Source organism: Pipistrellus kuhlii, unplaced genomic scaffold (assembly GCF_014108245.1).
Source record: "Pipistrellus kuhlii isolate mPipKuh1 unplaced genomic scaffold, mPipKuh1.p scaffold_m20_p_6, whole genome shotgun sequence".
Lineage (NCBI taxonomy): Eukaryota > Metazoa > Chordata > Mammalia > Chiroptera > Vespertilionidae > Pipistrellus > Pipistrellus kuhlii.
This window is the reverse complement of record NW_023425562.1, coordinates 23,037,876-23,063,533: the sequence shown is the minus strand read 5'-3', so window position 1 is coordinate 23,063,533 and position 25,658 is coordinate 23,037,876. Positions and strand designations below refer to the sequence as shown.

The 25,658-nt window shown below is 55.6% G+C and overlaps 1 protein-coding gene across 32 annotated transcripts in view; it reads left to right on the top strand.

Moving 5' to 3' along the window:
- Positions 1-24,153, top strand: part of ZMYND8 (zinc finger MYND-type containing 8) — a 101,573-nt gene extending 77,420 nt beyond the window's left edge. For 21 of the 32 annotated variants that reach the window (XM_045574770.1, XM_045574782.1, XM_045574777.1 and 18 more), the window contains 9 exons: positions 648-800; positions 1,480-1,989; positions 5,075-5,494; positions 7,525-7,715; positions 12,593-12,673; positions 13,793-13,871; positions 14,146-14,385; positions 15,874-16,034; positions 23,711-24,153. In XM_045574770.1, coding sequence (XP_045430726.1) covers positions 648-800; positions 1,480-1,989; positions 5,075-5,494; positions 7,525-7,715; positions 12,593-12,673; positions 13,793-13,871; positions 14,146-14,385; positions 15,874-16,034; positions 23,711-23,944 — 2,069 coding nt within the window. In that variant the 3' untranslated portion in view covers positions 23,945-24,153. Of the gene's footprint in view, positions 1-647; positions 801-1,479; positions 1,990-5,074; positions 5,495-7,524; positions 7,716-12,592; positions 12,674-13,792; positions 13,872-14,145; positions 14,386-15,873; positions 16,035-17,004; positions 17,072-23,710 lie in introns of all 32 variants that reach the window. The other 11 variants (XM_036418320.2, XM_036418319.2, XM_045574783.1 and 8 more) reach the window with 3 other exon arrangements.
- The last annotated feature ends 1,505 nt before the right edge of the window (positions 24,154-25,658 follow it).

The window sequence follows — 25,658 nt, the reverse complement described above, 5'->3', positions numbered from 1 at the left end:
GTGAGGAGCTTGGACTCCTTACCTGAGGGAGAAGACATTTAATCCAGGGCTAATCTTTCCCTTTCCTCCGATGCTGTGAGCCAGAGGGAGCTATAGCAGGCAGGCTGGCTGGCAGGTCTGCCTCTTTTTCTCGTTTTCTCTGCCTTGCTGATGTGCGCTCCAGATCAGGTTGGGGAAGCGTGAAGACTGAAGCTTCTGTGATAAATGAGGAGCCCCAGCTCCCCGTTATCGGGGTGTTCTCGGAGGGGCTCGGCGTCTCTTGGATGCGAGGTCTCTCTGATGTGGGCTTGGCGTTCAGAGCACAGTCTGGCCAGACTCGTGTCACTGGATCTGCCAATATTGAGATGGAGCGTTTGACTGTAACCTTTGGCGTTCGAGATTCCCTAACGGTGCGGAGTCCCACTGACAGCCATCTGGCCGGGACCGTGCGTCCTACATACGGAGTAAACCTGCCAAGTGTTTTCTTGGGCTGTTATCTCCCATGTCATGGAGCCGATGATCCTTCTGGGACAAATGACAAAAACGTTTCAGGTCTTTTCTCTCCCTTGTTCTAAAACGCGTTGTTTGCGAGAAGGAAGCAGCGTCCGGGAGTTGTGTGTTCGCCCCTGTGAGGCCCGGTCTGATGAGGGCGTGGCGGTCTCTTCCAGATCGGAGCAAGGCCGAGATGGATCTGAAGCAGCTGAGCGAGTCCGTCCAGCAGCAGGCCGCCCCCGTCCCGCTCATCTCTCCCAAGCGGCAGATCCGCAGCCGGTTCCAGCTCAACCTGGACAAGACGATAGAGAGTTGCAAAGCACAACTAGGTATGTCTGTGGTTCTTGTTCACCATCATCGTCATCATCATTTGTGGGGATGCCACCCAGGAGAAGTCACAGTTGGATCCTGGCTGCTTTTTTTTTTTTTCTTCAATGTTTTTTTTATTGATTTTTTTATAGAGAGGAAGAGAGAGGATAGAGAGTTAGAAACATCGATGAGAGAGAAACATCAATCAGCTGCCTCTTGCATACCCCCTACTGGGGATGTGCCCGCAACCAAGGTACATGCCCTTGACCGGAATCGAACCCGGGACCCTTCAGTCTGCATGCAGGCTGACGCTCTATATCCACTGAGCCAAACCGGTTTCGGCTGTTTTTTATTTGCTTTTTAAAATATATTTTATTGATTTTTTACAGAGAGGAAGAGAGAGGGATAGAGAGTTAGAAACATCGATGAGAGAGAATCATCGATCAGCTGCCTCTTGCACACCCCCTACTGGGGATGTGCCTGCAACCAAGGTACATTCCCTTGGCCGGAATCGAACCTGGGACCTTTCATTCCGAAGGCCGACTCTCTATCCACTGAGCCAAACCGGTTTCGGCTGAAATGTTTTCTTCCTTTATTTCCAGCGTTTGCCGTGGGGCATGTTTGCGTGTTTTTTTGGTCCTGCTCTTTATGTGTGACCACGCCACATGCTGGGTTGTTTTCTTTGTTTTTTAAATTTAGGCATAAACGAAATCTCGGAAGACGTCTATACGGCCGTCGAGCACAGCGACTCGGAGGATTCGGAGAAGTCGGACAGCAGCGACAGTGAGTACATCAGCGATGACGAGCAGAAGTCCAAGAACGAGCCGGAAGACGTGGAAGACAAAGAGGCCGCCCAGGTGGACAAAGAGCTGCCTGCCGTCAAAGCCAAGCCCAAGCTGGCCAGCCCGGTGGAGGTCAAAGAGGAGCTGAAGAGCCTGTCGCCTCCCGGCGAGAAGGCGGAGCCAGGCTCCGCCAAGGACAAGGCGAGCCCCCCGCCCGAGAAGGACTTCGCGGAGAAAGCCAAACCCTCGCCTCTCCCCACAAAGGACAAGATGAAGGGGAAAGATGAGACGGACTCCCCCACGGTCCACTTGGGCCTGGACTCTGACTCAGAGAGCGAACTGGTCATAGATTTGGGAGAAGACCATTCTGGGCGGGAGGGTCGCAAAAATAAGAAGGAATCCAAAGAACCATCTCCCAAGCCGGACGGTAAGTGACGGTGCCCGTGTCCTGTTTCTTGGCTTGTTTTGGAATGCCGTCCTTCCTCTGTGTGACCAGAAGCTGTGTGACCCTCTGGTGCCAGCACAGGAGACCGAGCGGAGCTGGGCTTGGCTCCCGGTCACCTCACTGGTTATCCGGTAGGACCAGGACTCAAGCTGGGCCTGCCCACCCCTCACCTGCTCAGTACTCCGCACGGGTGATTTTTGCGTTGAGTTTTGAGTTGAGAAACATCTCTCAGAAAATAAGTTGCTCTTGGTAGTCAAGTTATTTTTAGCCTAAGCCCGTGGTCGGCAAACTGCGGCTCGAGAGCCACATGCGGCTCTTTGGCTCCTTGAGTGTGGCCCTTCCACAAAATACCACGGCCTGGGCGAGTCTACTTTGAAGAAGTGGCGTGAGAAGAAGTTCACGTTTAAAACTTTCGGCTGCCAAAAGAAATTTCAGTCGTTGTACTGTTGATATTTGGCTCAGTTGACGAACGAGTTTGCCGACCACTGGCCTAAGCCACTTCTTCCCTGGCATGTTTTTTTCACTTTCCCGAAGTATTTGTCAACATTTAGACATTTGACAAGATTGAAATTGTTAGGAGTGTTCCCTTTGAAGGTCTTGGTAAGTCTAGCTTCCCTTCCTTCCCCTCATGCGGCCCAGGCATCTCAAAGTGCGTTTCCTTACAGAACACGGCACCATGTGGGTAGGTGGTGCCAGGATGGTGAGCACTCCTTGGGGCACTAGGAGTCTAGCGGCATTGCTGACACGTTGTGCTGCGCAGCGCTTTGTCCTGTGCAGCGGGGTGCTGGGCAGCATCCCTGGCTTCTCCCCACTGGAGCACCTGCCCAGTTGAGGCCATTCAAAGCGGCTTGGCATTGCCAGGTGCCCTCTGGAGGCAAACTCTGCCGCAGGTGAGAACCACTGTCTCGGCAGTGCTCGCATGCTGCTGTGTGGACTGGACCGGCAGTGGCCGCTGCCGGCAGCAGGGCCCAGGCACGTTGGCAAACCCCCGGAAGGAACGTGTGAATGATTGGCAGGAATCCTCAAATAGTAAAGCAGCGTTGACAGCCAGTGGGCTCAGGCAGCGGCAGAGGGAGTTCACGGGAGACCTTTGCTGTGCTTACCGGTGACATCAGGAATCGCCATCCTTCTCTTAAAAGGTCCTCCTCCAGGCACACGACAGTCACCAGGCTCTGGAATAAGCAGATCAGTTTGGTGGGCGGTTCCTGGTGTGCTGGCCTTTAAGAGAGTGACCCTTTGTTGGGCTACAAGTGATTGATCAGACGCTCTGGATTTCCAGGACAGGTGGAATTTTCCACGGCTTGCTTTCTTTCTTTCTTCTCCATAAGTCATCAGAACCCCTAGAAACGAAAATATCTTTGTGTCTAAATAACCCCCGAAGAGCACTGTGAGCCTGGAATCTTTTCAGACTGCACGCTCCTGGCTTTTTGGAAAAGTGGGCCAGGCGTGATCCCTGCACAACAGTAACCACAGGCAGAGCCTGGGTGCGAACACGGCCCTTCCGGTGGCTGCCCTCTTCACCAGGGAGGATTCGGCTAGCGAATCAGCAATCACGGCATATTCTTGGGTCACATGGCAGAAAAGGCGAGGCAATGAAGGTCCTTCTGCAGGTTGGACATCCTGCTGGTCCCTGCCCCCTGTGGGCTCTTAGTAGGGCCTGGTTCCAAGCCACCTTGCTAGAAGGGGGGATCCAGGGTCAGGTGTCCTGGAAAAGGATTGGGGCTCCTCACTGTGAGAAGAGCTCCCTGTCCAGCCCCACCCTGTGCTCTTGCCCTTGAACTTGGCCAAACTCTCCTCCAGAGGATCAGGAGGGCCAGCCGGATGGGATAACCACCAAGAAAGCCCCTTAGTCAGAAAAGTCAGCTTGTCTTCTTCGTTTCCTTGGGAGGTCCCAAACCCCCAGCTCACTGAAGAAAGAATAGCCAAGCGCCTATCTTTCCAGGTGACACCAATCTAAAAAGACAGGCCGAGTCCTCCTGAGAAGAGGTTTGGGGGTCAGGCACATGGTCAGGTCGGGGTGCTGATGTGCACCCAAGTTTTGTATGGATTCTCGGGCGCTCCTCACCGGTGGCTGGGACCTCTGCAGTGAAAACCAACAGCCCTGGACCAGTGGCGCCCTCCCACGGTCATCCCCTTCTGCAGCGCTCAGCCCTCCTGGCTCTGATCTGCCAGCGGCCACTCCTCGCTGCCTCCCTCCGTTACCGCAGTGCAGTGCTCCCGTTCCTAAATACTTACGTCTTGGCGAAGGCTGTCCCGCTCCAGCCTCTCCCCTCTGCCCACTCCCCGGCCCCAGAGCCCAACTCCTCCCCGAAGGAAAGGCTTTCTTCAAACTTCAGACGTTCATGGTTGTTTCTTCTTGCCATTCCCAAATCCTGCTGGTAATCATTACTGACTTAATATTTTTATTTGAAGAGCGCGACTCTTTTTTAAAAAAATTAAGCCTATTTTAGCCTGACACTTGGCCACCTCACCGTAGAGGAAGTATTGTGTGCTATACCTAACACACAAGCTCGGGGAAAATACAGTCAACACACAAGCAAGGCTCCCAAATACCATTGTCGGGAAGGCTCTGGTCTTGGGGCGGGCGTCCTGTTAGTGTTTGGTGTTGGGGTCCACCATGCTGAGACTCTGTCCTGGAGGGACTCGGGAGAGATGACAAGGACGCCTTCATTGCAGAACGACTTAATGTTGTGCAGCCTTCGGCCAATGGGCAGCCACCTGGCTCGCCCAGGGTTCATCTGGGTCTCTGAATTCAGTTTGGGCTGGGTCTTTCTCAAGTGTTTACTCAGGTCTAACTTTGGAAAACAAGACCGATGCAGGCCCCAGTCCAGGAGCTGACGGGACCTTGAGGGCAGGGCCTGGGTCACCTGTGTCCCCCAGGGGCCTGATACATGTGTCTCCAACATGAGGCTGAGGCGCTGAGTAGATAGGGTGAGAACGTGCCTCCTAAGCACCCACTGAATGTGTTGGTCGTCTTTGGCCTTCGGTGGTTTCCCTGAGAACTGGCTGGTGTGGAGACCGTGCCAGCACACCTGACTCAAACCCACTCTCGATTGTTCCCACGCAGTGGCTCTCGTCGTAGCTAAAGCTCCACTGCTGTCCGCCACGGCAGGCAGCCCGTCTCCCCCCGAAACGCCGGTCCTCACCCGCTCGTCCTCCCAAACGCCCGCCGCTGGGGTCACGGCCACCACCAGCACCACGTCCACGGTCACGGCCCCGGCTGCCACCGCCGCCACCACCGCCACCGCCACCACCGCCATCACGGGAAGCCCGGTGAAAAAGCAGAGGCCGCTCTTACCGAAGGAGACTGCCCCGGTCGTGCAGCGGGTCGTGTGGAACTCATCAAGTAAGTTTCAAACGTCCTCCCAAAAGTGGCACATGCAGAAGATGCAGCGCCAGCAGCAGCAGCAGCAGCAGCAGCACAGCCAGCAGCAGCAGCCTCAGTCTTCCCAGGGGACGCGATATCAGACCAGACAGGCTGTGAAAGGTACCGCGCTCCCCTTCTGCTCTCCTGGCACCCCGGCCCTCTGTGCCACGTGCGCAGGAGACACCGCACAGAAACCATTGTTTATTTTTTCTCCGTTCCCCTCTGTTTCCTGGCCGCCGTGTCCCCACGGCCGCACACATTCCACTTGGCATTCTTTTTTAAAAGTCCTTTCGCAACTCGATTTCTTTACTTTTATTTCAAAAAGTTTTTTTGTTTGGTTTTGTTTTGCAAACGATCCATGTGCGTAGTCTCCTTAAAGAGGGGCAGGATGTTTACCCGGGCCTCCAGTCCCGATCCACTGACCTCTCGCTTTATGCTTCTCCCGTTCTCAGCGGCCACCGCGAACCGTAGGGTATTTTTATGCATGTGTGCATATATATGTATACATATATATGGCTCTTCATGACAACACGACTTTTTTTTTTCCTCCTCCTTTTTTCCTTTTTTTTACAACGTGAAGTGGTACCATTGTTTCTCACCATCAGCATGTTTTGGAGGTCTGTCCGTGTCCGTACACACAGCGCCCCCGTATCCTTTGAGACTGCTGCGCAGCGCTCCCCGGTGGGTGTGACGGGTGCTCCCGGGCGGATCCCGGGGGCAGCGCTGCGATGCCTACCGCCGTGTGCGTTTCCCGTGCGCGCCTGTTGTGAACCTTTGCGCGTTATTTTAGAAAGAGTGCAGGGAGGAGGTGGTAGCCAAGGCTACCTTAGTGGGGAGGAGTTAGCCACCTCCACAGGCAGAGCCAGCATCAGGAACCGGTTGCTGAAGGTGCAGAACAAAAATCTCCTCCAGCCGCGCAGGGGGCTCCATCTGGAGATGACAAAGGGGCAGCAGAGCGCTTTCGTGTGGATGCCCGTTGGCTCAGCTTCTATGAGCGCTGCATAGGTCCTATTCCGTGGGGCACCTGCATCTAGACCCTTGAAGGTCGGGCTCCCTCACGGAAACTCCTGTGTAGTGAGTGCACCCTAGTGATTAGGGCTCTTCTTTTGAGTCTCTCTCTCTCTCTTAAATTGACCTTAGAGAGGAAGTGAGGGAGAGAGAGAGGAACATCGTTGTGAGAGAGACGTTGCTCGTGCTCTGACCAGGGATCGAACCTGCCATCTTCTGGGGTACAGGATGACGCTCCAAGCACCTGAGCCGCACCGGCCAGGCTAGTAGGATTCTTAGGAGTAGCATCGGGACAGGACGTTAAAAGGCAGCCAGCCAGATCTTGCATTGCGCCCCCAATAGAAACCCTTCAAAGACTGGGGAGCAGGAACACGGGAAGATTGCACAGGCCAAGTTGGGGTACAGCTGGTTTGATCTCGCTGTTTAACGAGTTGATAGGGTTCTGAGATGGGGATGGCTGGTCCCAGGCTCCTGCCTTCGGACCCCAGGAGCACTCTGAGCTGAGGCAAGAAGAAGGCCCAGTGGTGTGGTTCTCAGTGTCCATGGTGTCTTGTGTCAGAGACCAACAAAGCTGGACACCGGTTGACGTGGGAGGGACAGGATTTAACCAGCAGTGTCCTGCTGCAGTAGGGAAAGCAGTCCATTGTGAGCTGAGGTCAACTTTTGATTTAAAAGGAGGATGAGGGACCAGCAAGGGGGGCAAGTGGGGACTCTATAATAGAGTCAGGGAAGTGAAATCTTACAAAAAGGGGGAGGTGGGGCCGGTCCATGTGAAACCACCTGCATTTGCTGGCCGATCCCGATCAGAGTGAGGGAGCTGGGAGCCAGGTGCCTCATGGTTAGTGTTTGGGCTGGAACAGCTGTGTATTTGGGTGACCTTGCGATTTCTCCGGGAGGCGGGGTCACCCTGGGGATGCTGCCTGGGGCTTTGGAGGCCACGTGAGGTTTGTTGGAGTCTTTAGAGACCACGTTGGAGGGTCAGTCAGGACGGCCTGGCTGGAGTTTGGTTCAGGAGAGCGCCCGGTCCCTGAGAAGGAGGAGCTCACACGCAGGGCGGCGGTCAGTTTCCCGCCCTCACCCCGGCTACACGTGGGGACGGGCCGTCCTGCCGCCGGGCTGACCGGGACCCTTTGTCTCCCCAGCCGTCCAGCAGAAGGAGATCACCCAGAGCCCGTCCACCTCCACCATCACCCTGGTGACCAGCACTCAGTCGTCACCCCTGGTCACCAGCTCGGGGGGCACGAGCACCCTGGCCTCCGTAATCAGCGCAGACCTCCCCATCGCCACCGCCTCCGCCGACGTCGCCGCGGACATCGCCAAGTACACTAGCAAAGTGAGTGCCAGGGCACCGGGTGGCGGGCGCGCCCAGGACCCGCTTCCTGATGGGTGCTGTTGGGGTCATGACCTCCCAGCTCTCGGGGGCTGTTTAGGGGGGCAGACCTCATTTTTTACTGAGGAGCTCCAGGACCGAATTCTTCCCTGTGGGTCTGAAGTTGGACCTCCGCAGAGAAAGGTAGAAGAGACTAAAGCTTACTCCGAGAGGGCTCAGAGTCTAAAGTCTACCTCACAGGAAGACGATGGCCAAGGTCAGAATTACCCTCAGAATTGAGTTGCTCATGAAGGACAGGTTTTCCTTAAGTGCAGGAACAATTTCAGTCAACAGCAGACTTGGGGTTGGTTTGTTTTGCATTTAGAAGCCACATGGAACCCAAAATGGGAGGCATGCAAGGTCTGATGCCCGCACCTAGGTCTTTCCAGGATCCCGGAGGCCTGGGGAGGAATGCCCTCTCTCGGGGGACTGGCCCGTCCCCGGGGCGTGGTCCTCGTTGCGTGGTGTGGCGGGCGGGATTCCCACTGGGGGTGTTCTCTCCGCGAGGTGCGTTCTTTTCTCTCTCGATTTGCCACGTGCTCTTACGCTCTTGTTGAACCAGGAAATAAGACATGGAGTCTCGGCGACCTGTGCGTGTGCTTGGCGTGATTCGCAGGCCCATTCCCATAGACCACTCGGTGGTGAGAACTACCATCGGAGTGACAGCCCCACAGGGTCGGGCGCACAGTAGGTGGTTGGTGCCGACTGGGTGCCTGTGGTTCCCTAACTCCTCATTGTGGGTATGGCACTCTCAGGAACGGTCAACAGCAGTTAGTGAGTATCCATCTGACGACTCAGTAGGTTGCTAAGTAGGCGGATACAAGAATTTACTCTTTAAGAGTAAGTGAGTTAGTTACTGATGAGTAAGCTATTACGTTGATAGAGAGAATGGGTGGAAATAGTTAAGAACGGCTGTTTCTTGAAGTCTTATTTATGATAAAGAGTTGCTGTGATATTGTGTGAAAGGTAGGAGATCTTTTTTTTTCTGATGGCATGAAACATAGACAGAACTTTTTACCAGAGAGTTTTTGTCGTTCGTCTAAAGAAATTCCTCTGTCAGGGAATTGTATGTTACCTGTGGCTTTATGACAGACGACGCAGCTCTCACAGGCTTCTTACCTGTCTGTCTGGGTCGGGCTCACCAGCCGTCTCCAGGCCGCTGGGTGCCTACAGTCAAGGTGTCTCCGAGGGTCAGGGTTTCGCCGGAAGGTTTTACAGGGAAGGGTCCCCTTTCCCCCCTCAGTTCCCAGCTGGCTGTGGCCTGGAAGCCACCCTTGCTGTGTGGGCCTTCCCAACATGGCAGTGAGCTCCACCAAAGCCAGGGAGGGAGAGTCTGGGAGCTGGATGGAAGTTTCCATCTCACGTATCATGTCACGGGCATGACACCCATGACCTTCTTGTAATTAACGCGTGTATCGCCTTCCGTTGATTTGGTCCAAGCTGTCTGATTACAGATGAGAAAACTGAGGCCTGGGTTTGGCTAGTGGTTCTCACGGAGCCAGTGTTCACGGCTCCTGCAACCATTAAAAAAAAAAATAAAAAAAAAATTGATTGATTTTAGAGAGTGGAGGAAGGGAAAGGGAGGGAGGGAAACACCAGTGAGTCCATTGGCTGCTTCCTGCACTCGCCCTTTTAGGGATTGAGCCTGAAACCTGGGCATGTGCCCTGACCGGGCGTTGAACCTTTTTGGTGCATGGGATGGCGCTCACCCATTGAGCCACACCAGCCAGGGCTCCCATGGCCAGTTCTGTTGTTCCCTTCTGCCTCCCCCTTTCACTCCACTCTTTCAGCAACAGTGAGGCGTGAGCTTTCTGACGGCAGTTTTCCTTGCTGTTAAGAAAATGGACGTGGGGACATATCTTTGGAGCCTCCGGGGTGACCCCGAGCTGAAGCCCCAGCTCTGTGTGTTTTGGCAGAAGGGCGCCTCGATGCGGGGCGTTCTTGGCTGTGTGTGGAAGTGAGAGTGAAAGTCCGTCCACGGACCGTGATTTCTTTAGAATGGAATGTGGCCGTGGCGTTCGGGAGGGATTGGATTCCGCCCGTGTTCTGAAGTTCTCGTGCCAGGCAGTTCGTTTTCCTGCGGTAGGCCGGCGTGGACGTGCAGTGGGGTAGGGGCCGTGCCCGGCGACGGCCCCCGGAGCTGCTGAAAGCCGTGTTTTTGCTGGCAGCGTCCCAGCGTGGCCTGCAACCGGCGGGGAGCGCCCCGTTTGGGGGTCAAGTTGGGGTTACTGTTCTGGGGGTTGGCAGGATTTTTGCAGTCACGTGGTCACAGGGATTTATTTTCCTGTGGAAACCAGACAAACGGGTATTTCTTTATGAACACCTGTGTGGCAGGGGCCGAACCCCCACCTGCACGTGGCTTTCTTGTTTACCGTATTTCCCGGCATATAAGACGACCGGGCGTATAAGATGACCCCCTGATTTTACAGTTAGAACATAGGTGTAGGCCTATATTCGCTGTATAAGACTACCCCCCACTTCCGAGGCAACACCAGTTCTTTTTTTCATAGACCGCCTCTCTGACTCTGGCCAATCTGAGCAGGCTTTTTACTAGAACACAGTGTAGCTTCGGGTACAGAACATGTATAATTTGCATGCATAAAAAGCCTGTGTGGATTGGCTGAGTTAGAGAGGCGGTCCGAGCAGCCTTGCAGTGATTGGCGCGGGATTGAGTTGGAAAATTCGTTTAGCGGCATATCGAGACGTTTTTCGGGATATACTCGGTGTATAAGACGACCCCCCCCCTCCCCCCCGATTTTCGGTTGACTTGTTTTCATTTCAAAAGTTGTCTTATACGCCGGAAAATACGGTAATCCTCGTGCTCACTCTGCGAGGGGGCGTGGGAGGACACGGCGACGACACACACCATTATTATCCTTGTGTTCTACATGGGGAAACTGAGGCTGGGAGGTAAGAGGTAGAGGTGGGTTCAGATCCCGGGCATTAGGTCCCAGGGTGCTCTTTGTCCTGCGTCGAAGCTGCAAAACACAGGGGAGACTCGGCAGCAGCCAGGCCAGGCCAAGACCTACTTTGTTCTTCTGTCCACTCTCTCCCGGCAATGCTGGAGGGGCCTGCGTGGGAGGGAGGTGAGGAATTCACCCTGCAGACACACTTGGTCCTCAGCTTTCTGAGGACCTGCCGTGTAGCCCTGAGCTGATGTCACACACTGGCCGATGCCCTCACGGGTCCGACAGTTACACAAACTGGAAAGGCAATGCCCTCATCAAAGATGTTAAAATAACAAACCAGCCAAAACTGGTTTGGTTCAGTGGATAGAGCGTCAGCCTGCAGACTGAAGGGTCCTGGGTTCGACTCCGGTTAAGGGCATGTACCTTGGTTTTAGGCACATCCCCAGTGAGGGGTGTGGAGGAGGCAGCTGATTAATGTTTCTCTCTCATCAATGTTTCTAGCTCTCTACCCCTCTTCCTTGCTCTCTGTAAAAAATCAACAAAAATATATTGAAAAAAAAAAACAAAAAACCACCTACATCTACACTAGGGGTGTCGAACTCAATCAGAGAAGGGGCCAAAATCTAAAATCCAGCCTAAATCGCAGGCCGAATGGTTTACTGAACAGTCATAAACTGTCATTGTGATGGAAACGCAGCGGAGTGCAGTGATGACAGCGCGGTGCGGGCCACATTGCAAGGCCTGGCGGGACGGATTTGGCCCGCGGGCCTTGTGTTTGACACATGTGATCTACACAATGGACTATATTATCGGCCGTAAAAAGGCACTGAGTGCGGATGCACCTTTGGGAACAGATAAACCTTGAGGAGAGTATGCTCTGTCCAGGAGGCGGGTCCTGGAGGACCACATGCTGAGTAATTTCACATCGAAGGACTCCCTGGAGTGAGCTGATCTGAACAGATAGGGAGCAGAGGAGTGGTTGTCGGGAGGCTGGGGGGTGATGGGCGTCTTGGGTGTTGAGGGGGGGAGTTTGAAGGTTAAAGAGGAGTGGAGTTTCTTTTTAGGGTAATGGAAAGGTTCTAACATTGATTGTGGTGATAAATGTAGAACTCTGAATATTGCTGACAGCCACTGAATTATACACCGTAAATGGGTGAAATATAGGGTTTATCAATGATCCTACATCATAAAGAGCTAATATGGTAATTAGACCAAATAGCCGAATGACCTTCCGGACATCCTTCCTGACGAAGCCAGTGCTGGAGGGAAGCCAGCCCGGGTCCTGGGTGCCTGCAGGCGGCCCAAGGAAAGCCAGCCGGGTCTTGGGTGCCTGCAGGTGGCCAGAGGAGGGAGGCAGCCCGGGTCCCCGGTGCTGGGAGGGAATCCGTGCTGGCAGCCGGGAGAAGGAAGGCTTACTCTTGCACTTATTTTAATGCATTGAGACTCTAGTATCTCAATAAAAACGGTTTTGTTTTTTAAAGAGAAAGAATTAAATAACAACAGCAACAAAACCAAACATCCCTCCCTTGAACCCCTGTGCTGGCTACTCCAATGCCCCCGGGGGCCATGGCGTGGCAGTTAGCCCGCGGCTGTAGGAACCGGCTTTTTGGCTGTGAGCTTGTCCTGGCGTGTGGGACAGAGAACGTGAGGAGATCCCTACCCTGGTTCACCTCAGGGTTTCTTACCTCGGCACTAGTGGCATTTGGACTGGCTAACTCTGATGTGGGGGCTGTTCTGTGCACTGTCAGTGTTTAGGGCGCTTCTGGATTCTACCCACGAGATGCCAATGGCACTCCTCCCACCCCTCCCCTCCCTCCGATCCTGAGCCCCCAGGTGAGACCCGCTGCTTCACACGGGCGGGGTTCTGAGGTGCGCCATCTAGAAGAGCCTCAGGAAGGGGTTGTCTGAATGGTTCCTCTCTCTGTCTTTCAGATGATGGATGCCATCAAAGGAACGATGACAGAGATATACAATGACCTTTCCAAAAACACTACCGGGAGCACCATAGCCGAGGTCAGAGTCAGCGGCGAACTCCCTCCCGGCTACGCGTGTCTGTAGGCCGCTGTGGGACAGCGCCATGGAGAAGCTTCTCTGGAACTCCCTCAGGGGCTGGCCCGGTCGCCGGGCGTGCTCAGCTGATGGGAGTAGTTGGGGAGGGTATTTCTCATTGAGCCGGAAGGCTGATGCTGTGTGTGATCAGTTCATTTTTCATAAAACCGCCCCAACCGGAGCCCGAGTTAACCCACTGGTGAAACTGGGAACCAGATTCTTGTGCTCCATGTAGGATTGGCCCCTTGGTCTTTTAAAAAATATATATATATTTTATTGATTTTTCACAAAGAGGAAAGGAGAGGGATAGAGAGCTAGAAACATTGATGAGAGGGAAACATCGACCAGCTGCCTCCTGCACATCCCCTACCGGGGATGCGCCCACAACCAATGTACATGCCCTGACCGGAATCGAACCTGGGACCCTTCAGTCTGCAGACCAACGCTCTATCCACTGAGCCAAACCGGTTTTGGCTCCTTGGTCGTTTTATACAAGAGATCCTTGTCGTCTAAGAGCGTGTGTCCCGAGCCTGGGGAACCCAGTCGTGAAAAGCTAAAACGCCCACTGACAAGGTGACCCCTTACAAAAAGCGGCCTCCACAACTTCTCTCTGAGGCCAATTCCCTTCGAGCCAGGCGCAGAACGGGCAGCGGGTGGGAGGAGAAGTGGCAGGATTTCTCGAGGTCACCGAGAGGGACATGGAGAAGCTTGGGAATCCCAGGCCACATCACTGACCGGTGAGGGCCGGGTGGCTCAGCCTGGCGCCCGGCAGCGGAGGGAGGGTCTTCAGGAAGGCGCCGTGAGGGGCCGGTGGCAGACACCGTGTGACTGGAGGGCTTAGGAGAGGCCCCGGGAAAGAGGAGTGACTCACCTGGATGTTTAGTTTTCTGAACCAGTTTCTTGTGCATTTGGGTTAAGCACTGGCCTCTCTGTGGGCTGGAGCCGGGAGGAGAGCAGCTGAGATCCAGGCTGCCTGCTCTCCATCCACCACGTGATGACCTGACAGCCAGGGCGAGGGGCTCCTGGGCCCCGCTGGTGAGCGGCTCCCAGACCCGCCCTGTAAGCCCCTCTCTGCCATTGCAGATTCGCAGGCTGAGGATTGAGATCGAGAAGCTTCAGTGGCTGCACCAGCAGGAGCTCTCCGAGATGAAACACAACCTGGGTGAGGCCTGGGGAGGGGTCCGCACCGAGTGGGGCTGGGGACGGGAACGACCCTGAACCTCTGGAGTCGGGCCAGGTGTGAACTGAGTCAAATGTGCACCAGGTGTTGTCCCACACCTGGGGGGGTGGGGGGTGGTGGCTGGCTCCTGGAGAGGCCCCCCGGGAGGACCCGGGGATAAAAGCAGGGCTATCTCCGAGCCGGGGTTTGCATTAGATCTGGTCTGAACAGCCCAGGGACAGGCACTGAGGCCAGGTCCTCTCCCCTCCTCCGCCAGAGCTGACCATGGCGGAGATGCGGCAGAGCCTGGAGCAGGAGCGGGACCGGCTCATCGGTGAGGTGAAGAAGCAGCTGGAGCAGGAGAAGCAGCAGGCGGTGGACGAGACCAAGAAGAAGCAGTGGTGCGCCAACTGCAAGAAGGAGGCCATTTTCTACTGCTGCTGGAACACCAGCTACTGCGACTACCCCTGCCAGCAGGCCCACTGGCCCGAGCACATGAAGTCCTGCACCCAGTCAGGTGCGGCCAGGGCCCAGCCCAGCTCCCATGGGGCACAGGGGAGGCTGACCCGGTGGGGGGCCTTGCCCAGCCCCTTGTCCGTCCGACCGTCACACACACGGTCTCCCCTACACACACACACACACACACACACACACACACACACACAGCAGAGACCGCAGGAGCAGGTGTTTGGAACCTCAGACTCTGACGTTTGCTGGAGTGTGGGGCTTGTGATACCAGCCCAGAGGAGTTCGGTTTCTCGTGAGGTGCAGTGCTTCCCAGTGGGAGCCATTTCCGTGTCCTGTCTCCCACGGCATGGGCAGTGACGCAGACCTCCAGGTGTAGTGGAGGGGTGGCTACTGGCATCTAGAAGGCAGGGCCCAGGGATGCGGCACAGGGTGGTTGCCCACACTCAGAAGGATCTGGTCGGTGTCTGTCAGTGACACCGAAGTGGAGGAAGCCTGCTGGCCAGGGAAGCCGGGGCTTGGGGCTTTCCATCATCAGGATCCCAGTGCCGGCGTGAAGGAGACGGTCTGGGTGTGGAACTGGTCGTCTTGTCATCTCTTTCTAGCACGTGGCACACGCGTCTCGGCCCAGGAGCCTCCGGCAGGAGACACTGTCCCGCAAGAATGGATTAATTCTGTTTTTAAAACAACGTATACAGCTAGCTTTTATTTACGGCAAATCCTATTAGCTTAGAATTAGAAGCGCCCATTTTAAGTATTTAAATGTAGAAGTCATAAATAATATGACAAGGTAGTGTGTGTGTAGATGGGCAGGATTTTCAAAGGTGACAGCATAAGGCCAGGATTGAGAAGCACCTTCAGTATCTTCCGTTAAAAATTGTTATTTTTAAAAAGACGAGTTTGAACCATACACTGCTGTGCCCTTTAACCTTCTTCAGGGAACTGTCTTCTGATAGTGACTTCGGATCTCCTAGGTTCTGGAATGTGTTTGAAGATCCCCTTGCGTTGTTACGAGACGCCACAGCACCCTTCTGCTTTCCTTTCCTTCCTTGGCGGCATCATGTCCACCCTCCCGAAATTCTCAGACCCCCAGTTTTCCAGGTGTCCGGGGGTCTTCTGTCCCCTGAGGCTCCACGCCTCTCACCATCATGTTGTCTTTCTCGGGGGTTTCCCCGCCACCTCAGAAGGAAGCAGTGCATGGGGCTGAGCTAGTTCTGAAACTAGAACTTAGGGAGCTTGTGGTTCTAGGTGAGCAGTAGCTGGCTCCTCCTTTGGGCCTTCGTTTCATTCTGCGAACACGCTTTTGTCTCCAGAATCATTTAGGAAAATACAAATGACTATAAACGGGACCCTATTTCCTCCTCTGGATTTCAGCTTCTGGAAATCGGGGTGGGGCTGGCCTCCTGGGGGGGGGGGGGGTCAGTGTGTTGAGGGGTGGGTCAACGTGCTGAGCCGTGGCGCCCCCGTGTGCGGAGCTGTGGTCCCTGCAGGTCCGGAGGCCATGGCACTCGGTTCACTCTGCTCTCCCCTTCTCCCGCAGCTACCGCCCCACAGCAGGAAGGAGACTCTGAGTCGAACACAGAAACACCCAACAAGTCCTCCCAGGGCTCCTCGGCCAGCACGCCGGCAGCCCCTTCCGACACCGCCAACGCCTCGAAAGAGAAGGAGACGGCTGCCGAGAAAAGCAAGGACAGCGGCTCGGTGAGTCCCGCACGCCATCGCTGGCGACGCCCATCCGCTGGGCGGTGGAGTCTAGTTCTTGACCCCGGGCCTGCCACCCCGGACACGCGCCCACCCGTGGCCGTAGATCTGTCTGTCTTCCAGGCTGCGGGTGGGGATGGGCCTTAGGCCGCCTCTCCCCGGCGGGCACCCACCCGGGCAGGGGCAGGGGTTAAGGAGTCCAGGTGACATGGGTGTGAGTGACAGCTGCTCCCCGCGATGTGAGTTTAGAACAGCTTGTCTGGTGGAACCTTCTGAGGGGCTGGGCCTGTGGAGTCTGCTCTGCCCGGTCTGCAGCCACGAGCCACCCGGGCACTGGGCCTGCGGCTGGTGTGCCGAGTGGCTTAGCTCCCCATGGTCCCCTGTGCCTCGTGGCTGCGGGCGGGTGGCAAAGGCTGCATCTCGCTCCCGCAGCGAGTGGGGTGTCCGACGGGTTGTCTGTCAATGGGATGTTACTGGCCTGTGGGTAACCTTCTGCACGTTTGGTCGTCATGCCTGTATTTCAGTGTGTGTAAGGAGAGAGAGGTCATTATCCCGTCAGTCAGATCCTGTTGATTTCAGTGATATTCCTGGTTAGAGGTTAGTGTGAGAGCAAAGTGAACGCACACCGTTTTGGAGGAACAGGCTTCCTCGTTGGAGAGGCCATGACGCGGAGGGCTGGCAGGCCAGCGAGTGGAGGTGCGGAGGCAGCGAGTGTCCTGGGAGCTGAGGCTGAGGGTTGAGTTAGGGCCGCCCCGGGGCTGTGGTCCAGCCTGTGGGGCCTGGGGACAGCGCACAGGGAGGGGGCCACTCCCGCTGACCTGCCTCTGCTGCCTGTGCCACCGGGCAGAGGGCACAGAGGTGCCTTGGGGCAGAAAGGAGCGCCGGCCCCCCAGGACCCTTGGACTCCCCTGGGGGCTGCATTGGCCCCAGTGCCGCGAGTCCATCTCTCTCTCTCTCTTTGTATTTCTAGACCCTCGACCTTTCTGGCTCCAGGGAGACGCCCTCCTCCATTCTCTTAGGCTCCAACCAAGGCTCTGGTACGTTGCCCCCTGGTGGGTCGGGCAGAGGGGAAGCCATTTCCTTAGAGAGAACTCGAAGGTTATTGGATTTCAGACGACCGTGGATCCTTAGGGATCCTTGGGGGTGCCCTGGGTGGGTGAGGGGCGGTGAGGGAGTCCAGACACCTCTGACGTGGCCCGCGTTTGCCCGAACAATAAGTCCTCGCTCAGTGCTGCCGATGGTTGGGCAGCTGGAAGGGAAACCATGTATGACGGGACTGGTTTTCCTGTAGGCCAATGGGTGCAAGCAGTTAAGCTGCGGCCTCTCATCCGTGTTGTCATGAAGTGACGCTGAACAGAACAGTGTAGTTTGAGGACCCGCTGTATTTACTTATTGGGGAGCCACGTGAGACATCACCTGGACAGGGGGTTCCGCTGGGGCCCTGGGTGGGGAGGCGATGACGTGCTTTGGGGGTGGGGCTGTCCTTCTGCCCCCGGGGAAGTGACCACAATAAATGACACCGAGGGGGACTTAGTTCCCAGCACCTGTGTTCGGTGGGTGAGGGCACTCGAGCCTTGTGGGAAATGAAGAAAAATTTTAGGCGGATGATCTTGCTGTAAAAATTGTTCCTCTGAGGAATAAATAAACCGGCAGGCTGTGTTGGGAGATTTTCCAAGACTGAATTTTGGTTCTTCTCTTCCGTGAGATTTGAGCTGTCCTTCTTTCTGGCCCAGAGTCTCTGTCCTGTTTTGGGTCATTCCATAAGGGTTCCAAGAAGGTATCTTCTTCACTGAGGGCAATTCTGCTTCATCCAAGGTTTTTCAGCTCCAAGACCTTTCTCCCTGCTAGACGAATTTTTATGTCACTTCTGCATGTGAAGTGCTTGGAGGATGCAGTGATATTCACTGTTAGTATGGCATGAGCGGATTATAGGGAGAATATGAACTTGGCATTGAATGCAAGTGAACCACCTATTGAAAAAGTTACTTGTCCCTCCTTCCCCCGATTCCTTACAGAATCTCTGAGAACAGATGCATTTGGCGCGGAAATGGCTTTTGCTTTTGATATTTTCTAGTCCCCTTTCTAACAGAGAGAGCAGGCTGTGCACCTGAGTGGCGTGGTGCCCACCTAACAAGTTAATACTACAATTTGCTTTTCACTGTGTTTGTGTGAGAGTTGCCTTCTACGCATGGGCAAGTATCAATGACTTTCTGCCTGGGGTGGTGCTATAAAAGCGTCCGTTTTATTTCAGTTTAAACATGAGTTTGAACTAAAAACATGAACTAAGAGGTATGTAGGCGGGTTGTGGGTGTGTCCAGTTGTGCAGGTGGTGTGAGAAAGGCCCACGCTGGAGAAACGCTGTTTCAGACAGGGGGCGCTGTGGAGGTTGTGCAGCAGCCAGGTGGTGGGATCCACAAGGCTGATGGGAAATGGCCGATGCCGTGGTGTGTGGAATCTGCTGGAATAGACCGGGTTGTTGACGGGACTGTGGTTGGGAGCTGCATCGTATTCCAGTTCAGAGGCGAATGAGGTGTATCCTAGCCCAGCGGTCAGCAAACACTGTGAAACTTAGGGCCACCTGGGCCCCTGCCGGGTGAAAGCAGACACAGATAACATGTCCGTCAGGGAGGATGGACAGGCTCCAGTGAAACTATTTGGAAAAATGGTCCTTGGGCTGGATCTGGGCCATCGCTGGCTGACTCTAACCTAAAGCACACAACCCACGGGGGTGGGAAAGAAAGTTGTTTGTTTTAATATATTTTATTGATTTTTTACAGAGAGGAAGGGAGAAAGATAGTTAGAAGCATCAGATGAGAAACACTGATCAGCTGCCTCCTGCACAAGATGTGCCCGCAACCAAGGTACATGCCCTTGACCAAAATTGAACCTGGGACCTTTCAGTCCATAGGTTGATGCTCTATCCACTGAGCCGAACCGGTTTCTGTTTTATATGAATTAAGTAACCTGTAGGAGAGAGGAGGCAGGACGCTCTGGTAGATGCTGGTGGAAGCTCTGGTAGGTTTGGCCCAGGAGTCTGTGGACTGGGCAGGGTAGCAGGAGAAGGAGGGGAAGGTCCCGCCCCCCCCCCCCAATTCTACTTTAGATTCCTGGAGGGTGTGTAGCACTGGACTTTTTGCAGAAGGTTGAGGCATATGGCTGAGCTTCTGCCAGCCTTGCTGTCGGGGACGATGCAGGTGAAATCTTGGTGGAGGGCAGTGGGCTCAGTAGAACACTGGGGTTCTGAGCTCTTTCTAGGCGTCTGGTACCAGGATGGCGAGAGGAGGGAGGAGTCTAGTTGGAAGGGAGAGAGGTTTAGTAGGGAGTCTGAGCTTCCCTGGGTGGGCACGGGCCTGTCTCTTAAATTGAAAAATGTGACTAAGGCATTATGTGCATAGAATTCGAGGAAATAAGGCATGGGGAGAATCAAGGCCCAGTCCCAGCCTCACTGCTGTGTGCGATGCATGTGGAACTCACCTGTTTACTTGTAAATAAGGTCCTTCCCTACACTCTGGTTCTGGGCTTTATCTTTTTAAAAAAATATATTTTATTGATTTTGTACAGAGAGGAAGGGAGAGAGATAGAGAGTTAGAAACATCGATGAGAGAGAGTCATCGATCAGCTGCCTCTTGCACACCCCCTACTGGGGATATGCCCGAAACCAAGGTACATGCCCTTGATCAGAATCGAACCCGGGACCTTTTGGTCCCCAAGCCGACGCTCTATCCATTGAGCCAAACCAGTTTTGGCTGGGCGATACACTTCACACAAAAGACATTTCCTAATAGGACAACCAGCCTCATCCAGGCCCCACCCAAGGCACTCACAGATCAACACCCCAGCCCTATACTAACTCAACACATCCAGATCTAAGCCTTTATCACTTGATTCAGCAGACCCTCAAGTTCCCGCAAAAGTTTCCAGCCATGTCTGAGAGGCAGCCGTGGGGCAGGGGCAGGTGAGGAGCGAGCTGTTTTGGGCCTGGCTGCTCCGGGCCTGGCCTCTGTTGCTCTGGTTTGTTCCACAACCAGCTGCTCCGTGTCTGGTCACTGCCGCTCCTGACCCAGTTGCTCTGGACTTGGCTGTTGCTGCTACAGGCCTGGCCACACCCGACTCGGCTGCTCTGGGCCCAATTGCTCCGGGCCCGGCTGCTCCCAGCCTGACAGCCGCTTCTCCGGGCCTGGCCGCACCAGACCCGGCTGATTCGGGCCTGGCCGCTCCCATGGGCTTTATCTTTAGAAATTGCTCATTGATTTCCAGCTTTAAAAGATGAGAGGTAGGCATTTGTGGAATATAATGAACACAAAATGGACAAAAAACAGAACCAGAGATGAAGCCTCAAACAGACTGTCCAGCCTATGAGGGAAGGCAGGGTTAAGGAAGGTGTGGGGGGTAAGACATCAACCAAAGGACTTGTATGCATGCATATGAGCATAACCAATGGACACAGACAGTAGGGGGGGTGAGGGCATGTGCTGCGGGTGCGAGTGGCTGGGGAGAGGTCAATGGGGGGGAAAGGAGATTCATGTAATACTTTAAACAATAAAGAATTTAAATTAAAAAAAAGAAAAAAGATGAGAGTTAGGGTCATAGACGACGTCTCTTCCATTTCATCCCAAGCTACTTGCCACTATTTTATGTCTCTGAGTTCCCTGGTCAGAGGCAAGTCTTACCCTCTGGCTCCTCTTCTGCCAGCTCGAGGCAGTCCTGCTCCATCGCCTGGTGGCCGGTCTCCTCCTTCACTTCTCCTGCCTGGTCCGTCCGCACTCCCGTCTTCTCCACTCCGACGCGCCTTCGTCGAGGCTGAGGACGGGAGCGGTTCTGTGGCTGCAGTTGTCTTCCCGCTGGGGGCTGGGGGCCCGCCTGGGGATTGAAATGCACGGCCCTGTGTTTCTGTGTCGGAGGCTGTCCCCTTGGTCCCGGCATCCGTGTGCGGGATCACATTTCCGCTCCTGGGCGGCCTGGCTAGTTCCTGGAGCTCCTGTTTCCCCCTGGATCGTGTCTCCAGCTGTTTCCTAACAAGCTCTTCGCCGTTCTCAGCTATTTTATAGAGACGTCTTTCATGTCTCTCGTTTTTGACTCTTCAGTTTCTGACATGATGGGTGGGTGTCCTGCCATCGGAGCCGAGACTGTGGCTCACCTGACAGCGCGTCTGCAGCCCCATCCTCAGCCCGCACCCCCTGTGCCCCTTCTTCGCCTCCCTCCTCCCTCCTCCCTCCTCTGTGTCCACGTGGCCGTGGATTAGCTACTCCTTGCCCTCTGCAATCGGCATTGCCTGGCGCCGCCTCCCACCTTGCTGGGGTCTGGCGGTTGGCAGAGATCACGGTTCCGAGGAGTTTGCTTTCCAATGCAGAGGATCTGTGGCTCCAGAGTTGCTTTGATGTCGTGCATATCTTATTTCCATCTGTCATGTCGGGCTGTGTCCAGCGATCCTGCCGATGGTTTGGTAGTCATTTTCAAAAAGCGTTAGTGTCCCCTGTGAGCCCCGGAGTGGAGAGGCGGTGCTCAGAGCGGTGGTCTGACGAGGCCCAGCGATGGTGAGCACTCGGGGGTGTGGATCTGAGCGGACAGACTCTGAGGATGCCTGTGCTATCTCCTCAGTTAGCAACCACCTGCCTCTGCCCCAGCCGCCACTGACCTCCAGCCGCACCCCACCTGCCCGGCCCCCCGGAGCCGCCCGGCCCCCTCCTGGCAGGCGGAGGCCGGGGGTGCGCTTCTGTGGGGGTGTGTCCTCTTCCGTTCTTCTGAGTGATAGGTCTCGCTTTGTGGGCTTGTATGTCTTGGTAACGGGCCCTCTGGTGGCCATGGAAACGGCCAGAACGTATGGTTTGGTTTCTCGATGGGGACTTCCTCGCTCTTTTCCTAAAAGGCCCCCGGTGAACACCGATCCTCCCCCCGCTCTGTCCGTGTGGGGCGCAGGCCCCCCAGGTACTGTCCTCTCAGCCCCGCACCCAGTCCTCCGCGCTCCCCCAAGCAGGGCACTCGCTGGGGCTTACTGCATGGCTGCAGGGACTTCTCACGTTCGGGGCTGACCAGCCTCAGCGCTCCCCAGGGTCCTTCCAGAAGGACTGATGGCGCCACAGCCACGCACGTCCAACTCACAGGCTGACGCGGGCCAGATAAAGAGGCACGGGCCCGCAGGCCGTACGTTTGACATGCTTGATGTAGGCAATCCGATCGGGCAGAATGCTACGAAGAGGCAGAGTCGGGGCTGTTAAGGTGGAGCTGGCCCCAGAGAAGTCCAGATGGGTCGTTACAAAATAGTCTGAGGGACGTGATGTACAACATAGGACACAGAGTCAGTGACATGGTTCATGACTACCATATGGTGTCAGGGGGATCCCTTTGTAAAGTTTATGATTGTCTAACCCCTAGGCTGTACACCCTACACTAACACAAAATAATGTTGAACGTAAACTAATTGAAAAAATTAAAAGTAAAAAAAGGCCGCCCCAACCCCGCTCTGAGGGTCCATGATGCAGTGATCAGGAAGCTCCTCTGTGAGGACTCACCTTGGAGATCCCGTCATTCTCTTCCTGCCCTTCCTGACAGCTCACCCCCTTTCCCCCCACCGAGGACACGGCCCCCTCCCCCCTCATTTGGATCCCTGCCTCTAAACTTGAAGTGGACGTCTTTCAGTCAGCTAGTACCCCCCGCCCCCTGGAGGCTCTGCACAAAGCTGTGCTCCGGTCTTTCTATCGGAGCCGGTTCATGGCCTCAGTGTGCAGGCCTAGGGGCTCGCTGCCAGGCTCCCGTAGGCGCCTGTCCAGGGAGCCCGCACGCCTGGACTGGGGGACAGTGTCACGGGTACCTACCTGTCTGCCGCTGCGGCTCCTCGAGTCTCACATCACACACCTCGTGGTCCTTGACGCCGGCTCCGCACTCCGTGGTGACCCTCCCTCTGGCTCGTCCTTCCGGGGGCCAGTGGTCTGTGCTCCCTGCTGGCCTTGGCCGTTCTGGTCCCCTCTCCTCCTCCTCCTCTGTCATCTGCTCCTCTGGGTGGTTTGGGTTCCGTCTGTTTCTCGAGTTGCCTTTACGTTGATCAGAGAAACTTGGCGTTAAGTCGGCAGACCACACGTTCACACTCGGTGGGGCCTCTCCCTGTGCCTGAGGTCGGCCGCGGTGCTCCGGGTGCTCAGTGTCACGTCCTGAAGATGCCCGGGTACGGGCACCGCCCCCGAGAGGCCTTCCTTGGCCATTTCCTTCTCCTCTTCCTTCTCTGTGAGCATGACACCCTCCCGTCTTTCCAGCCAGTGCGGTGACATCTTAAGGTAAAGTGACCAGATGTCCCGCTTTTGGACAATTTGTCCCAGTTTCAAAACTGTTTTTGAAACGCCATGGGACACATTGTTAAAAATTGAGACACTCCCGCCAAAAGCGGGACATCTGGTCACCTTATCCTAAGGAGATGCACCGTCTGCCTTGGTCTTCTGCAGACCCACCCGCTCCAGGACGCGGGGTGGCCATGCAGGGGGCGGGGCCCAGGGCGGGCAGAGAGGGGAGCAGGGCGGGCGGAGAGGGGAGCAGGGCGGGCGGAGAGGGTGCAGGCGGAAGGAGAGGGTGCAGGCGGAAGGAGAGGGTGCAGTGTGGGCGGAGGGGTGCAGGGCGGGCTTCGGGGAGCGCCGCTCCTGTGGAGGCGGTGGGAGGCTGAGCCTTTCTCTCTGTTGCTTTCTCCCCAGACCACGCCCGGGGCGGTAAGTCCGGGGGCTGGAGCGGCGGCGGCAGCAGCGAGGAGAAGCGAGGACCATCGCGCTCCGAGCACAGCAGCAGCGCGAAGAGCCTCCTCCCGAAAGAGTCTCGGCTGGACGCCTTCTGGGACTAGGGCCGCCCCGGGCCCCGCGCCGCCCGCCCCGGCCCCACGGGGGCGGAAGAGCGCGGACCCCGGGCCGCTGGGACTCGGTGCCCAGATGTGAGGTCTCGCCCTTCGGACCCGGGGCTCCGCGCGGGCACGGCCCCTCCCCCCACGGAGGGCCCCACACTACACACGTCCACGCTCGCTCCGAGGACCGGTCACACCCACACGGACTTGGGCTCTCGATGTAAATAGTGTACAATTTGTGGATGTCCCTGAACTTAGAGTACCTCCCCCTTTTTATATTTGTATGGACCTTAACTTATAAAAGGTAAAAAAGGAAAAAGAGAAGCCGTTAGGAAAACACACCCAGCAACACAGAGGACGCCCTGGCGTTGGAGAAGGGTGGCCCGTGGCCCCTCCGTCTGTCCGTCCGTGTGGAGGCGGCCCACGGGGACGTGGTTCTGGCACAGACTCTGCCGTCGCGGGCACATCCATCACGCCCCCGGCCCTCCCCGGCCCCCCGCTCCTGCTCCATCCGATCACGCTCGCTGGACCCAGAGCGAGATCCTGCTCCGCGACCTGGGCGCCGACTCTGCTCCTAAAAGGGAAACACAGGTCCTTGTTTACAGAAGGGAGGCAGAGACGGCCCCACCCGCCCGGCGCAGGAGACAAGAACACAGTCGAGCCCGTGGAACCGAGGGAAGTTTTTGCTTGGCCCGCGGCTCCTTCCGCCCGCTCACGCGCTTGCAGCGAGACCCTGTGCTCCGGGGGACACGCGGGCGGAGGCGGGTGCACGCAGAGGACCCCGCCCGAGCCCGGGATGAAGCATGTCTGTAGTATTTATGCCGACGAGATTTTACGTTTTTATGTAAGCATGAAACCAAGGCAGCAGGCGCGCGCGCCCACGCCCGCCGCGCTGGCCGTTAACACTGCGGACGCTGTGTAGCTCCATTCTGTACGCTGTGCGGAACGAAACGCATCGAGCGAGCAGAGGGGGGGCGTCTGTATAGGAGAAGATTAATTGTACGATACCATTCCAGCCCATCTCGTTGTACATTTTAGTCTCGTTTCCTTTCTCTTCACTGTTGGTAAGAGGATGCAAGCTGTACAGTGTCCAGCTAGTTTACCTGTATTAGAGGAGAAATAAAAAGGGAGTGATAGAAGGAGACAGGAGAGAAAGAACATGTGTGAATTGCAGTTATCGGAAAAGAAATAGCCTAGCTGGCCTTATTTGTGAAGCATAATTGCTTTTAGCATATGGAAGTATTTTTTCACATTTTCTTTGTATAAAATTTGTATTAAACTTAAATATCTTTTTTGACCGTGGTGTTTCTTTGTGACTGAGCCAGTGGACTCACGACACGGTATGCTCTTTTGGGTTCCTCCCCTTCTCCCCACTTTTTTTTTTTCCAGATTCTTCATCTTTTTTAAAATTAAACTGTTTTGGAAAAACGGCTTGGGCGTCCTCGAATTTGCAGTCTTCCCCTGGGTCTGGATGGCCACGGCAGGTTTGCGTGAGGCACCCAGGAGGCCAGGTCTGCAATAAGGGCCCCGCGTCCAGTTCCTTCAGTGTTTTTGTCAGAACCATGCCTGTCACAGCCCTCAGCTGTGATGGTACGCTGATGGGCAGGGAAACAGTGAGGGACCCCGGGACTCATCCCAAGTGGCTGCATGGGAGGGTCAGGATTGGTTGGGCAGATAAGGAGGAAGGACTTGGGTGATCTGGACAGGACTGTGGGCCCTTTTTCCTCTGACTTTAGTCTGGACCCAGTGTTTCCAGGTGCCCAGTGTCTCTGACTCCATGAAGGAGGAAAGGAGGGAGGGCACCATGG